Here is a 15,482-nt window from a genome sequence, read left to right as displayed (position 1 = left end):
CAAATACACATTAAACCAAACACCGGTACAATGTTCTGTAACTGGTTATCATAAGACTTTATTTTGCTTTTGGGAAATTACTTGTCCACTAAAAAATGAGCTAAAATCATATTACGTGCTCAACACATGGTCCAAAACGGGACTTGTCAATAGAGATACTGTTTGTCAAATTAAGTTTACCTTATGTTAACCCATGTTTATAATCTGTCTTCAAAATGTTTAATGAGAAAAATATATTCTCTTGAAATGAAACAAGAAAGAATGTAATGTGCAACTTGCAATACCATTCCTCTAACCAGGAAGGATCCATCTATTTTCCCTCCAAATCTCACTTTCCAGACAGCACACTTAGACAGCAACTCCAGAGTGTAGTTGGCCAGAGGTCAAAACACACTCACTCACCATCATGTTTATATTCTTAGTAGAAACCATTTCTTACTTCCCCCCAGAGAACAGGACTAATGGAACAACCGCTGTCGTGTCATCCAAAGTTCTGCCAAAATATTGTTTTAAACCCTCAACGCTGAGGCATCAAACATGCCCTGAAAGAACAAGTGCTTATGGGAGGAAATAATGCATACAGCCTTAACATAAGAATACACTCTCTATGGTTGTAGAGGAGATTGTCATGTCAATCTCCACACTTTGATGATGAAAGCCATCAGTGGACTTCAAAGAGTCCTTGTCTTTAAGGGGGCAGGGGGGAAGGGGCTGCCAGGAATAAGAGCATATTTTCATGCTGATTTGGCAGCTCGGTTGCATTTTCTGCTGCATTGATCAAATAAAACCACGAGGAGGAGGATGGGGGTAAATTTGCACCTTGATCATCTGCAGTTTACCATGTGGCATTGAGGCAGGGCTTTGATTAACATCAAAGGACTTTTAATTTGGCTTGGGAAAGCGAACCTGGCACCATGAACACATCCAGGCCACAACCTCAGAGAAACCCATCTCTAATAAATATACAGTAGGAGCTCAATGACAGCCAAAAGCCCGACTGAATGGGATTAGTTCAGATCTGCACAGGTAGGAACTAAAGTGACTTTATAGGGGTTAACAATCTGCAGGCAAACACCGCTAAGTGACCACTTCAGGGAGACAAAATAAAATGGATCACTTAATGGCTTACTAATGATTTAAAGAATAACAGAGTTAAGTTTTTGTGACATGGATCTTTGGGTTGAAACTGAGGTCAGTGATGCTCATGTGAGTTTCCTATGACTCAGTCAGGAGCCAAAAAAAGTCAAATTGAGTCTGAAACTAGAATTGAATTAATTTAGTGATGTACGGTGGAGGCTACATGCTTCCAAGACAATAAAAACAAACCCTTCTCACCTCAGCAAGACGTGACAACTCATGAACATGCAACTGAGGAATTAATGCATCTTGAACCACACTTACGAACTGTTCAATTCACCTGACACTAAGACAAAGGCACGATATGTTTGATGGAGTTTTGTAATATGGGCTTATTATATCAAATAGACTTACCCCAGCTGGATAATAACATCATAAGCCCATTTTATGATGACTATGGCTGCTAATTTACCCATTTAACTTTCATTTGTTGGTTAACAGCAATAGTGTGAATAATGGCTAACAAGAACTTTGAGAAATCAGAGCTATTTTAGGAATGTTTAATGCGCATTTTATGTTATCTGAGATGTAATAACACAAAAAAACCATCAAGATAGTGCTCTGTGCAGGCCTAAAGAGATACAAGGGATACTTGCAAATCATGATTTTTATTAGCAACTGTTGTATCACCATAATGACCACCACTATGTATCACCATCTCTATGATTGTTGTTTTTACTAGATGCACAAAGTGCTATGTTGAAACATAAATTTCATTTCTTATTAAGAGCATGTGTACGTGAGTTACATCCCTAAACAGAAAACAAAAACAACCTGGCAGATATTTTAACACCAGATTTTTATGAGGTCACAATTTATAAGGCATATCAAGGCTTTATATGACAAACTCTATCTGTGAACTGATTGCAAAGTCAAGTAATGGGGTATTAAAACCAACATGTAACCACATTCAGACATAAACAGGGTGTAATAAATAAAACCTGTTGCTTTACCCGCCTGAATGACTTTAGAGAGCTCATTCACAAAAATATAATACTGACCATGTGAACCACCTCTGGGTAGATGGGTTCGGTGATGACATTCCTGTTGTGGGTGATGTACTCCACCATCTCGCTCAGCGCCGCCCGTTTCACCTCCTTCCATTTCAGGTCGCTCAGTGGGTCCGAGACAAAATCAAAGAGTACGCAGCACTGCCGCAACTTCTGGATGAACAGCTTCTCCTGCTCTGCAGGGGGAACATCTACAAGACAGAAAGGGAAGGAAGGTGGGAATTAACAGGTCAGTCATGTGTGAAGATTCCTTTTTTTTCCTTCATCAATGAACAGAAACAAACTCTCTTTATAGAACAGAATATTAATCCTTCATATCGCCTGAGAGAACAGCTGTGTAACTATTCATTCAAGTTGATAACATTGTCTCTGAAGCAGCCATGGAAGAAAATGTTATTATCACACACTGTAGACTGGCGAAACAACCAGCTATCATGTACATCATGTCATCTGACTGGCAGCTGAAAGGTTATGGCTACATCAATCCCATCTTATCAGCATGGATAGGTTGCATATGTGTATCTCAGGGCAGTAAGAGAATTGTTTCTAAGACAACCTATTAAGGACTTGAAGGACAACAAGTCATTCCAAAATTTCCTGAAACACTATATGAGACAAAGTATTCCAAAACAAACAATGCAGTAATACTTTATTTTAATCTCTTGACTTGTACGGTTCAAATCTGGTTCATTAATATGTTAACCCTGTCAAAAATCAGTGTTAAAATCTTTTTCTTTTTTCTCCCATCTCTCTCAAATAACTGATGATTTGTAACCAAAGCCTTGTGAGGTATTTGGGTTCAGTACAGCAGAGTTCATGTGTTGACTTTTTTTGAATTATAAGATGTCATGAATCAATAATAGTCTTTTTTTTGGTAAGTACTGCACACTCACTGTCCATGAGCCAACCTCTGTTCTTTGCTAGCATGCATGCATCATCAACACAGCTGTCTCAAATAAATCATCCGACACCAGATTTAAAAACTCCGTATATTGTGAAATACAGAGAGATTTACCTGGTGGTGACAGGCTTAGTCAGCATTGTGTGAACTCATTCAACTAGGGTTTGAATGTAACGGATGTTCATTTACATGTAAAAGTTCTGCACTGCAAGTTTTAACACATCAATGAAGTAAATAAAATTTCTTATGAAATAAGTGAATAATTAATAATGTAATAATAGCACAGTGAAAAGGTAGGTTTTGAGCAAATGTTAAAATATACTGAGAATTTCAGCAACCCTCAGATTTTCTAAGAGGCAGAGCCGACAGCACGGAGCACAAGAGCTAAATAAAGAATCAGCAGAGATTTTTGTTCTGCACTTTGGAACAGTTACAAGTCTACTCCCAGAGGACCTGAAGGGCTTTCCCAACTTGTATATCAAAAATGTTTCAGAGACATATCCAGGTCTAAGGCCACGCAGTGTTTTATAAACAAGTAAAAGAACTTTAAATGTATGTGTGCTCTCTCTCGGGCTCTTTTGAACACTCAGGCAGCGGAGTTTCTGGATCAAATGTAATTGACTTATGGCTTTTTTGGGAAGACAGAGTGGGAGACAGATGACTATTGCTCCAAGAGAACAGTAATAATCATACACACTCTGTCGTGATGTACATACAGCTATGGGACATGCCAACACAAATTATAAGAAATGACACAAGCCATAAAGATACAGCTTGTCCTGCAAATCATTTTTCCTTAGTTGGTGAGATTCCCTGGATATAAAATGCTCCCTCAAACCAAAAAGAATTGCAATGGTGCTCATTAGTGACCTAAAATAAAATGTCATCTCATAAAGCCCACCTATGGGGCAGCATTAAGTTGTTCGTCACAGTCTATGATTTCTGAGTCAGTCTTGTCTCCCCATTAACAACCTACATGTGTACGTCACCATGGTGACCACAGGCAGAGATAGGACTTTGGACCAGGGGGTGACCGCTGCTAATCAGAGATGCATGCAAGCTGCTGCTGCGCTGGGGTCATATGCTGCTGATTTGCTCAGACAAATAGACCTCATAAAATGTGAATAATAGCGACTGGGAGTTAAGACTCCCCCAACACCAATTAGTCAACGCTTTTTCTACAGCACAACATTTACTTAAAAGAGTAGAAAGTTGAGATCCCAAAGAAGTGGTGTATTCAGGTAATTTCACTTTTCTCTAGCAAAACATGAGGCCCCTGCTACATTTGATACAAACAAAAGAGGAGATTATATTCACTGGAAGAGTGCATCACACAACCCCAACCATCTAGAAAGCACACACACACACACCGTTAACCACAAACACCAGCAACAAAGCAAAAACAAACACCCTGTATTCTACCTCTAAAAACCAACAGAGCAAATACCAGTTTTTCTACAAGTGCTGTTACATAACAAGGAACAACCACATACATACTTGCAGATATAACATGCATGCTCCACTTATCAGAACATTATACAATACCCCCTAATACACAAAAATAACATATCACTTGCTGACATTATAAGTAAAGTTTTGTTGTGTTTTAAAAAACAATTATGAAACAACGTGTCCCCTATCAGATATATTTCAAAACATGCAAAGTTATCAAATAGTTACTTTTGCAATGAGGAAACTGCAGATACAGTGATCTCTAATTACTACATTTGCAGCATTTTCAGTGCAGCCCTCTTTTGAATATTGCATGTACGGCATACAGAGGCACTTGTACAAGCATCCGGTGACAAATGTAATTACTTGACACTAATGAAATAAGTCAATTCTTAGAGGTCCAGCACTGTAGGTTGTCCACACTCCCACACCGGCTGGAACCTGAACCTGGGACTGGCAGCACCATCAGATGGACTTTCCCTACACCTGTGGGTTTTTGAGTTACAGTGGCGCAGCTGGTATTCGACACACAGCAGGAAATGCTGTTACCTGTGTGCTACCTGTAAATGCCATGTAGTTATATTTTGATTTCTTGAACCACAAAGCACTCTAAAAAAGTATACAACTAGAGTTTCTAGAGGTGGTGGGCGAGGCGTCACATGACTTGTTCTTTGAGTTTAAAACAGCTGTTAGTACTTCAGGACTTGCTTGTGAAGAATGGCACCTCAGAAAAAAGGAAGGGTCATGCCAGCTTCTTACAAAACACTTTTGTGGCTATATACAAACTCAGTGAATAATAGTGAGTGGTCTATAAGTAGCTTTGCAGTAACATTAGTCTCTCTATCCAATCTACTAGCCACAAACAGGATCTAATCGACCGCATCAAAGGTCAAACAGCTGGCAATTTGCTTTACTCATGAGCTTTGGCTACCACATCCGTGGAGAACCCTAATGGGGATCTGTTTAATGTTTCTGCACTGTTTATGTAAGGCAGAGTGAAGCATATTCTTCTATTCAGTAGGATTCTTCTATTCAGTCTTCCTTTCCAACAAGCCACAGTTTTTTTAAACTGTGAAGCAGCTGCCACAGGGTCATGTAACAATTTTGGGGAAAAACTTGCTACTACCTTCTGCGTCAATTACTGTGTTATTGCCCTGCCTGCTCCCTCTCTAGCAGCTCTTTAACGTCACGGTGCAAATAAATCTCAAGACACACAAAAAAAGAAGAATTATGCAAAAGTCTTCAGCCTTTTAACCAAGACACTAGTGAATCATCACCTTGGAAGCTAAATCTTTTTAGAAGTCTTTAAGTTTATTAAGTTAAATGGAGATCACTTGTGTAATCACAGAACAGGTAATTATAAGTTAAATACACCAGTATCTGAAAGGTATCTGTGCATGTTACTAACAAGCTGAAACGTGGGTCCGCCCATGAGCACCTCATCTCATCCCCTGAGTGTCGAGAGGTCTACCAGCTCCAGTTACACAACAGCACTAGGGTTTCTGAACAGGCCTAAAATATTAAGAGACATGCTGTGCAACAGCAGACTAAACACACAGGCTTCTCTGCATGGATGGGCAAATAACCTTTACTCATCTGAAGGCTCCAGCTTGCACACAGGAAACAGGTTGTGGACACAAATTGCTCCTGAGTACAAATCCCGAATCACACAATGCCAGGTTTGGCATCAGTGTCAAATGCTATGTACGTACTACAACCAATACAAATATGGACAGCTGTCTATGGGCCAATATTTGTCTAGCATACACCAAGTTCTTTTAATCATCATGTCGTATTTAACACGTCACAAGTCACAACATAGGACTAACATCTTGGTGCTAGTAGCAAGTGTGTGTTGCACATGCTTTGTGTTTGCATGTACATGTTGCAAGTTTGATTGCAGAAAATAATAATACAACACATGAACAAACGTTAGCCTTCAACTGGTGATACTGAAACACTTATACAGACGCAAGCATTCTTCTAGTGGCAGTTTCTGTTTTCCATGCTCAATCCGATACAGTTAAAACGCTGTAGGTCCCAACTTCCACCCTGTGTGCTGAGACAGTAACTCAGAAGCCTACTGGAGATTCAGCAAAAACAAGCAGTTCATTTCGACTTACACATGTGTCAAATGACACCAGATACCCAGGTACAACACAATACAGACACACAAACGCCAACAACAAGCTTTGACCTCACTTCCTATGACATCAGCAGTCTTGATGGGGGGATGGGAGACTCAAAACTAGCACTCCTTCTTACTCTCTTGCCCTCCCTCCCTACTGAGGCTAAACTATGCAATGCCTTGGCAAAAACCCTTCCTCGTTGACACACAAACACAATCCCCCACTTCCTCTTCCAAAACTACTCCTGCCACCACCAGTAAGAGGATAAACACTCTCAGTCTCTTGCAGGAACTTTCAGAAAAGTCAGCTGACACAAATATTTCCTTTTACAACATTCTGATTAGCAACTGCAGTTGCTGAATGGCAGCAACATTCTTGCCCATCTCCCCTTGAAACACACACACACACACACACACATACACACACACACAGAGCAGTAGAGGAGGCAAATTTCCTACTCTCACCTCTAAAATGCATGAGGGCCACAGGCTGGAAAGGCCCATTGGAGCTCGGTGCATCCAGAACCATCCCACTGGCAGCTCTAGTACATGCCAACATCAGTGAGCTGAGGCAGGAGACAGGGGAGAAGAGGGCTGCCCAGGCTAAGGCGAGGAGCCAGCCTCCATTTTAGCACGAACACTCGGAGCAGAAAATGAAGCTCCCCTGCTGCTGGAGGGAACCAGCTAGTTAGTGATGTCATCCCCCACAGCAGCCGCCTGATTGGCTGGCCACAATCACATGGGCTGGCTGTCAGAATAAATAAACATGAGGGAAGGGATTGGCTGGTGGGCTGAAGGGGGAAGGGGTGGGATTGTTACTGTGACTGGAGCAAGAGCAGCTACATCTGTCGAGACTTTAAAAAACACAAAATACAGCTCTGACGTCAGTTCAGCTTGTCAAGAAAGGTACAGAAATACAAGAAGAGGAAATAAACATTACTGACCAACATGCAGGATGTTTGTAATTTCCCATTCACAGCCTTACACCCAACAACAAACCTCAACACCACATATGACACAAAAACTTACAACACCCAAAAGCAACACATAAAGTTCAATATGCTGAAAATAACACATCTATAACCACAAGTGTTAAGCATGTAAGCCACAGGCCAAGCTTAGACAATCTTGAGAATTTCTGTTTAATATAAAAACATCTACTAAATGTAACAGGTTAACTAGAAATCAACTATTAGCTGAGCAAGACAAGAGGCTGTCTGACACCGCTTGTCAGATAAAAGCCCTTTTTACTTCTGTGACGGTCTGTGTCTGTGTGTGCATGTGTGCGTATGGGTTTTTGCATGACAGATGGCTCTCAGCCTGAGCCCAGGTGTATGTGACAGAAACAGGAAGGCAGGAAGTCTCAATGTGAGCAACACAGGATGTGCATATGCAGTGAGCAGAACTCTGTCTGTCTCAAAAGCACTGGGCGACAAAACCCTGCACTGTAAGGGCTTTGCAGGAAAAGCGCAACTCTACAGTGACGCAGACAGTTCAACACAATAAAATGATACTTATGTCTAATTAAACAAGTCCTTCAAATACAGAAAAAGCATATTGATAAATAAATATTAAGCAAGTAACAAGATAACTCTTCTGCCAATCAACTAACACAGCACTACAAATCCTGTAACGTTTGCACCATATTAGGGAGCAGGGTTGAATCATAGTGTGCATCGAGCTATTACACAGTCATGGCATACTACATACGATCACCAAACCCCATGTGTACTGTATGTAACATCATGCTCTGAGAATGGGGAGCATATGTACACAAGCATACTGCACATGCACAAGGTGCAGAAAAGGTGGAGGCACAATGATTTCAACTACTGCCTTTTGCCTCCTCAACTAAGGCAAGACAAGTTTATTTGTATAGCACATTTCAAAAACAAGGTAATTCAAAGTGTTTTACATAAAACATAAAAAGGTATCTAGACAAACTGTAAAAGCAACATAAAGCAATATAAAAAGGCATTTAAATACAATTAAATATAGTTAAATGGAAAATAAAAATAAGCTAAAATAGAATAAAACAGGTAAGACAGGAGTAAAAGTTACAGTGCAGTGTAAGATATTAATCAAAAGCCTCAAATTTGATTTAATAAAAGACAGCGGCAAACAGAAAAGTCATCAGCCTTGATTTAAAAGAACTGAGAGTTGAAGCAGACCTACATTTTTCTTGGAGTTTGTTCCAGATATGTGGTGCATAAAAACTCCATGTTTAGCTTTGACTGTAGGAACAGAAAGCAGACCTGTCCCAGACAACCTGAGAGGTCTGGATAGTTCATAATGTAGCACAAGATCAGAAATGTATTTTGGCCCTAAACCAATCAGCGCTTTATACGCCAGCAGCAGTATTTTAAAATAAATTCTTTGACAGACAGGAAGCCAGTGTAAAGATCTGAGAACTGGAGTGATATGATCCACTTTCTTGGTCTTAGCGAGGACTCGAGCAGCAGCGGTCTGAATCATTTTGTTGTTTTCCATAATGTGAGCTTGTGGGAACCTGTAAATGTTGAGCAGAAGAGGCCCCAGAATGGAGCCTTGGGGAACTCCTCATGTCATTTTTGTTTGCTCAGATGTGTAATTACCTGTAAATACAAAGTAGTCCCTGTACTTTAAGTAGGATTCAAACCAGTTTAGTACTGTGCCAGAAAGTCCCACACAGTTTTCCAGTCGGTCTAGTAAGATGTAGTGGTCGACTGTCGAATGCTGAGATCCGATAATACCAAGAGTGAAATTCTGCCACTCTCTGTGTTTAAGTGGATGTCACTGAAGACCTTAAAAAGTGCAGTCTCAGTGCTGTGGTGTGGACAAAATCCTGACTGGAAGACACCAAAACAGTTGTTTAGTGCCAAGAAGTTGTTCAGCTGTTGAAAACAGCTTTTTCAATGATTTTACTTAAAAATGGGAGGTTTGATATGGGCCTATAATTATTCATTAGTGAGAGATTAGTGAGTGGCTTGATGACTGTAGTTTTCGAGGCCTGTGGGAAGAAAACTGAGAGATGTGTTGACAATTTGTAGAAGATCTGAGGCCATGCAATTAGAAAAATTTTTGAAAAAGCCTGTTGGCAGAATATCAAGGCAGCAGGAGGAGGATTTCAGATGTTGTATAATGCCCTCCAAGTTTTTATGGTTGATAGGATCAAATTGTGTCATACTATTTGAATTGGTTTTAAGTGGACACAGGGACAACTCATACCCTGTGCTGACATGGAGGCACTGAAGTACCAAGCAAAAGCACACCGATGCACACAGTGATAGTCCAAATTTGTTATTTGCTAACATTTGCTGCAGCACCACACATTTTAGGAGGACTGACTTTGCTTACAACATGAGGATTAGCATTTTATAACCTGTACCTGACAATGTCAATCCACACATTTTTTTCTATGTAAACAGAGTGATTGTGTGTAGTTTACAAAGCTCAGTGTATGGTTCTCTTTTTTAAAAACTCTCATAGTGAAAGAAAAATGTACATTACACTGTATTTCAGTGTTTGCTAGTCAGGATTAATGCTTAATCACATGCAGACTTCACTTTTTCTGTATACTATTTCTGTGTTACATGCAGGATGAATTGTGCAACAAAGTGTTCAATATTGCACTTGTTGCATATAGAACGTTAAATTCATATCTGTCTTTTTATATGGATAAACATCCTAATTTGTTATAAATAATGTTTCTTTGCACAGAAGATGTAGCTGTACCTGAACTGTACAACCAAAGCAATGTGTTTTAGGTCAAAGTTCCTCTATGTCTACAGCTACTTTATGTAATGCCCGTGGGAAAATGCATTATCTACTGTGTCTTTAGAGAACACAACTGTTTTATCACATCAGCTCCTCCTTTGGTTGCACTTCTGCTTTGGGGGTGTTGGTGTGGTTCAAGATGGGATGTCACATTTGGCTAGAGCACTTGATTTCTACAGTCTGCCTGTGTCGGCTAGTATACCTGCTAATCGCTACTAGATAAGTAGTGATGTCTCATACATACACATGTTCTTGTTGTTTGGCTGTTGAGTGCAGAATTGGACTTTATTTTTTAGTTTCTCTTTACACTTACAAAGATACAAATTGATGCTAGAGCAAACCTTTCTAGAAATTGTGGACTTCAAACACAAATCTTTTAATCTAGACAAAAGAAAGAGAAAGTCTGACTGACTGACTGTTAAGACTGAGGGTCTAGTCAGAGTGTATAAAGGGCTCTTTTCTTGCCATTCTGTTCCCTAGTCATGAGGCAATCCAATCTGAAGATCTGTTGTTCTGACCAAGACAAGACAACGCTAAACACACCCACTCATTACAAATACTCTCCAAATGCTTCTTTGGCACGTGCATTCATCAGGCTTGAGCTTTTTGCTGTGTCTGTGCTATTTCTGGTAGTGGAAAGACAGTGAACTTGTGAGACATCATGAGTCTGTCCGGGATGGGATGGAGAGCTTGCTTGTGTTATGACAGAGCTTTCTCTAAATTCACCGTTGAGTGATTAATTTAAAAAGGTCTGCTGATCTTCCCATCGCAATGTCGTGGTCTTCTGTAATAAGCCCGTAAGGCTTGAATCTATTTGGAGAAACAGACCCATCAACACAGCTGAGGACACATGCTCTTTTAACAGTAGCAGAAATTAAATTTCTCCTTTAGCAGCTTCTAAGGATAGAAATCTTAGATGTATCTTAGATGAATTTTTATTTATCTGCTTACTCAAGAGTGATTTATTCAAATTACAGAAGTTGTGTTCATTACAGCCGCTCTGTATTACTGTCACATAGAGTGAAAAAATGAGGGGGCAGACAGCTACGATTCTCAGCTGCAATTGTCAGTTTTATATTGGGACTCACAATGAAAACTGTGCAATGTGTACAAGTACAAACACCTGTGACCGCATGACTGTAGGCTGAATACACTCACTAGATATCATCACAAATGGTGCTACTAAGACTGTGTTACTACGGAGCAATTTATCACAATGATGTCCACAGGTTGCCAGTTTTAATTTGGGTGATTCTAGTTGGTGGCAAGCGGGTTGGTCTGTGTGTCTATAAATGAATATGTATTACAGTTTTTATATACTGTGGCTTATTGTGGATTACAGATAAACTACCTCCTCACCTGTCATACAAAAATTATGCAATTTCAAACTGCTAGCTGTACTTTCAACTCTCTACAGTCAGAGAAACCTGAGAGCGAGATTAACACTTTGAAAAATCTTCTTGGGTAGGTATAAGCCTTCCTCAGCAGGCCAAGCAAATAATGGGCCTCATGCAAGAAAAGTTTAGGATTCTTATCTTAAATCTTTCTTACTTTTTTCTGCGAGATTTGCATGTACGTGTTCCGAGTCGGATTCACCAAACTCTCTGAACTGGACAAACTAAAAATTGCTCTTTTCAGCCTGACGAATGCCACCTGTTCACAAGAAGGTGCACATTCTCATTATTTATTCATCATTAACATAATCAACGACCCTAAAATTGCAATATGTGGCTAAATATATGTGTTTCGCTCCGACTGTGCAAAACTTTCATTCACAAAAATGTTACGAAAGAGTAAAAGACGAATTTCACACCAAAGACCTTCAAGTCCTACTGTCGGAAATCAGCAGACAAAATCATAACAACTGTAGCAGTGCCAGTGCCACAAGTGTACAGGTGACCCAAAAAAATTTGAAAATAGTAATGTTTTCGTTGTTGTAGCTCAACGCTACAACAATGTGTCACTAGAGCAGCGCTGTACTGTGACATAAATAATGATGGAATATACAGTCTGATATGAAATTAGATACTAAAAATGTCTTGCTATAGCAAAGCAGCCCATGAATAATATGAGAAGCTGTCAAGGGGGATGTGACAGTCACAGAGATATTAGACAAGAGAAAGCCTACAGTAGGTGGTGTTACACTGTTGTGTAAAAGATGATGATACTGGACAGACATCTGCTTCAAGATGCTGAGGAAACTGTTGTGAGTGCAAGAATTCTTCTAACGACTACTGAAATGTATAAGTTGCAATGCTGAAATATGCCAATAAAAATCATAACATCTAAAAAAAAAAAATCTCACAGTAAATCAGCAAACGACGATGATGATGATAATATGGTGAATATAATTTTGCATTAAGTTTTTCTTAGTTAAATATTTTACCCTAATTTCGCTATCATATTTAAACACATTTCATTCTGAGGGAGGCAACATGATTTCAGGTCAAATTAGTTTTTTTAGCCCAGTGGAAAAATGCACAATGTCTCTAGAGGACTGGACCACTCCACTCAAGAATGCCGTTCTTACCGAAGAAAAAAGTATGAGAAAACTGGTAAATGTTACAAATTCTCTTAAACCACTTGTACATAATATTTAAGAATGAATCTATCAGTACAGGTGGTTCTTGCATGAGGCCCAGTGTATTTGCATTTGAAATGATTTACTTTAACATTTGCATCTCTTTTGTTTTTTTATGGCTTGTTTTTCATATTACTTGAGTATATCTGAGAGCATAGTCATGCCCAACATCTTTTTGCTGTCCCAAAATCACTGCACATTATTTACTGCATCAACAGTTTGATCAGAGCTAGTGAGTTTTGTTTCTTGTTTTTTTTTTTTTTTATGTACAATGTGTGACCCGGGAAGTAATTCTCATAAGGTGTGTGAGGATTTTCCTCTACCACAAACACCTGTGTGTTGCAGAGGAAATCCTCCCTAAAACCTGCTGGAGGAGGATATGTATCGTCTACATCTTGCTTTCTGTATCTGCCAACTGTGTTTAAAAAAAAAAAAAGCATATCAGTGTAAGTGATCTTAACATTGAGTGCTCTTGTATTAGAGGTTTGCTGCTGCTGATGCATTGCCTAGACATACTGGTCTGATACATGTTAAGCAAACACTATTGTACACTCATTGTCTTACGCAAACAGTGTTACACACTCTTTTGTTCTGTTGTTATCGCAAGTGATGTGACTTCTGTAGTACCTGATGCAACATGGAGATTGTTTCCTGAAATCTTTAGTATTCCTAGAAATGACAAATGTAGTAGAAACTTCATTTTTATCTTTCTCTTCCCTTTGTGGACAACATGTCTACAGATTCTATATGCTGCTTGGCCTATTAAACTATACTATACACAACCATTATGCAATAATCTGCAAAAACAATTTATTAACATAAGAATCTATTTTACCTCCCACCTGGTTTTGTTTGTTTTGTATAGCTATAGTATCAGGTGCAGGTTATATCACATTACTGTCTTGTCAATTAAAATGTTTGCTCCAGTTAACTAACATTGACTCAAATATTTCATACTCTAACCAGCAGATGGCAACAAACCCTGAGAGAAAGATGCTTCATGCAGGATAGCTCATGCTATAAAAGAGAACACATACAGAGGCAACAACTGTTGTTCTGAGCTTTTTGGCAAATACGTACACACTTATAATTAGACAAACAGGCAGCTGTGGCGCATTTATCTCCTGTTTTATGAGCTGCAGTCAGGGAAATCTCCAACAACCATTTATTCAAAACGCAGATTTCTTAATTTATGTACTTTGGTAGTGTCTTTTAACAAACATATAGGCACAAACAGCAGCTCACCAAACAAGGCCTTCAACAGAAAGCAATTTAACTCTTATGCTACTGTATGTAAAAGCTGGGACATTTAAAAATGTGCTCTGGAGTCCCAACAAATAGACTTGATATTGGGGTGAGTTCATGGGAATAGCCTGCTTATGGTCAGGGCTTCGCCTCAACCTTGTGGCTCTGCAGGACAGGCTCACGGACATGTGTTTCCATCAGGAGGTGGTGAACATGCCTGGAATGAAAACAGGCCAAGCGAGGAGCCTGTTTGGACAGGACTAAGTGATAACATCTACCGGGCCACTGTGGGATAAGGTTTTGCAGAGTGTTATCGAAGCTCTCAATAGACTGTGGGAAATAAGCAGTCTTTATCAGAAATGAAGTAACACTTATTAGTTTCTTGACACAGTACAAGGGTAATGGCTAACCAAGATAATGTTACTGGTGTACATATATATAAAATCAACTTCTTCATGTGTCCATTAATTCTAATCTCACAGAAAAGTCTAAATGGTGAAAAAGTGGCACACAGTAACAAAACTGCAGCTGTTGCTTAAAGTCCCAGTCCCAGATAGTTACTATTACCCAAGTCCTATTACCCAAGTCCTGCAAAGACAGAAATAACATTTGTAAATTCTCCCTGAAGAGGAATTCTGCCTTTGCTCTAGTGTGTAGTAGAGAGATGATGCTCACTGCCAGGCGTGTATTCAGACTTAAAGAGTGGGAAGAAAAACAAAACCAAGGCTTTCTTTTCTAAGAAAAATAAGTATATATAAGCATTATGCATGCAATCCACCACCTTACGAAACGAGATGATATTCAATAGAATTCTAGTTTATGACAGCCCCGTAGTCTTAATAATAATACATTTAATTTGTGCCACACTTTTGATTCAATAATAATAATAATAATAATAATAATAATAATAATAGCAAAAAAAGCTTCCTTCTCTTGTCATTTTAAAATCCAAAAATAAAATAAAATGTGTCTTTAAGAAGAGGTGCATTGTTCTGCTTCTTCCTCTGAAGCTGCCAAGCAACACCTCCAATGTCAAAACTATTTAAGAGCTCTGTTTAGCTTATTAAAATGTATGGTCAACATGGGTTAGTTCAGTTTCCTCCTAAAAGGCTTTTTAACTTTTTTCAATGACAACACTGCCCTGGATTGATTTTTTTCTCCATTTCTCCTATGTTTTAATAATTTCCAGACAGAGAACTATTTGAACTTTATATTTTGCACTGATAAGCAACCTTTTATTGCATTTCATAGAGCAATTGTCTCTCTCGCCAT

The 15,482-nt window shown here is 39.2% G+C and overlaps 1 protein-coding gene across 3 annotated transcripts in view; it reads right to left on the bottom strand.

Moving 5' to 3' along the window:
* Nucleotides 1-15,482, bottom strand: part of ppp2r5cb (protein phosphatase 2, regulatory subunit B', gamma b) — a 28,736-nt gene that overhangs the window by 6,739 nt on the left and 6,515 nt on the right. For 2 of the 3 annotated variants that reach the window (XM_042390526.1, XM_042390525.1), the window contains exon 4: nucleotides 2,139-2,338. In XM_042390526.1, coding sequence (XP_042246460.1) covers nucleotides 2,139-2,338 — 200 coding nt within the window. Of the gene's footprint in view, nucleotides 1-2,138; nucleotides 2,339-7,093; nucleotides 7,313-15,482 lie in introns of those variants that run through there. The other variant, XM_042390527.1, reaches the window with a different exon arrangement.

Source organism: Thunnus maccoyii, chromosome 17 (genome assembly GCF_910596095.1).
Source record: "Thunnus maccoyii chromosome 17, fThuMac1.1, whole genome shotgun sequence".
NCBI lineage: Eukaryota > Metazoa > Chordata > Actinopteri > Scombriformes > Scombridae > Thunnus > Thunnus maccoyii.
Note: the sequence above shows the minus strand (reverse complement) of the source record. Positions and strands in the feature narration are given on the sequence as shown.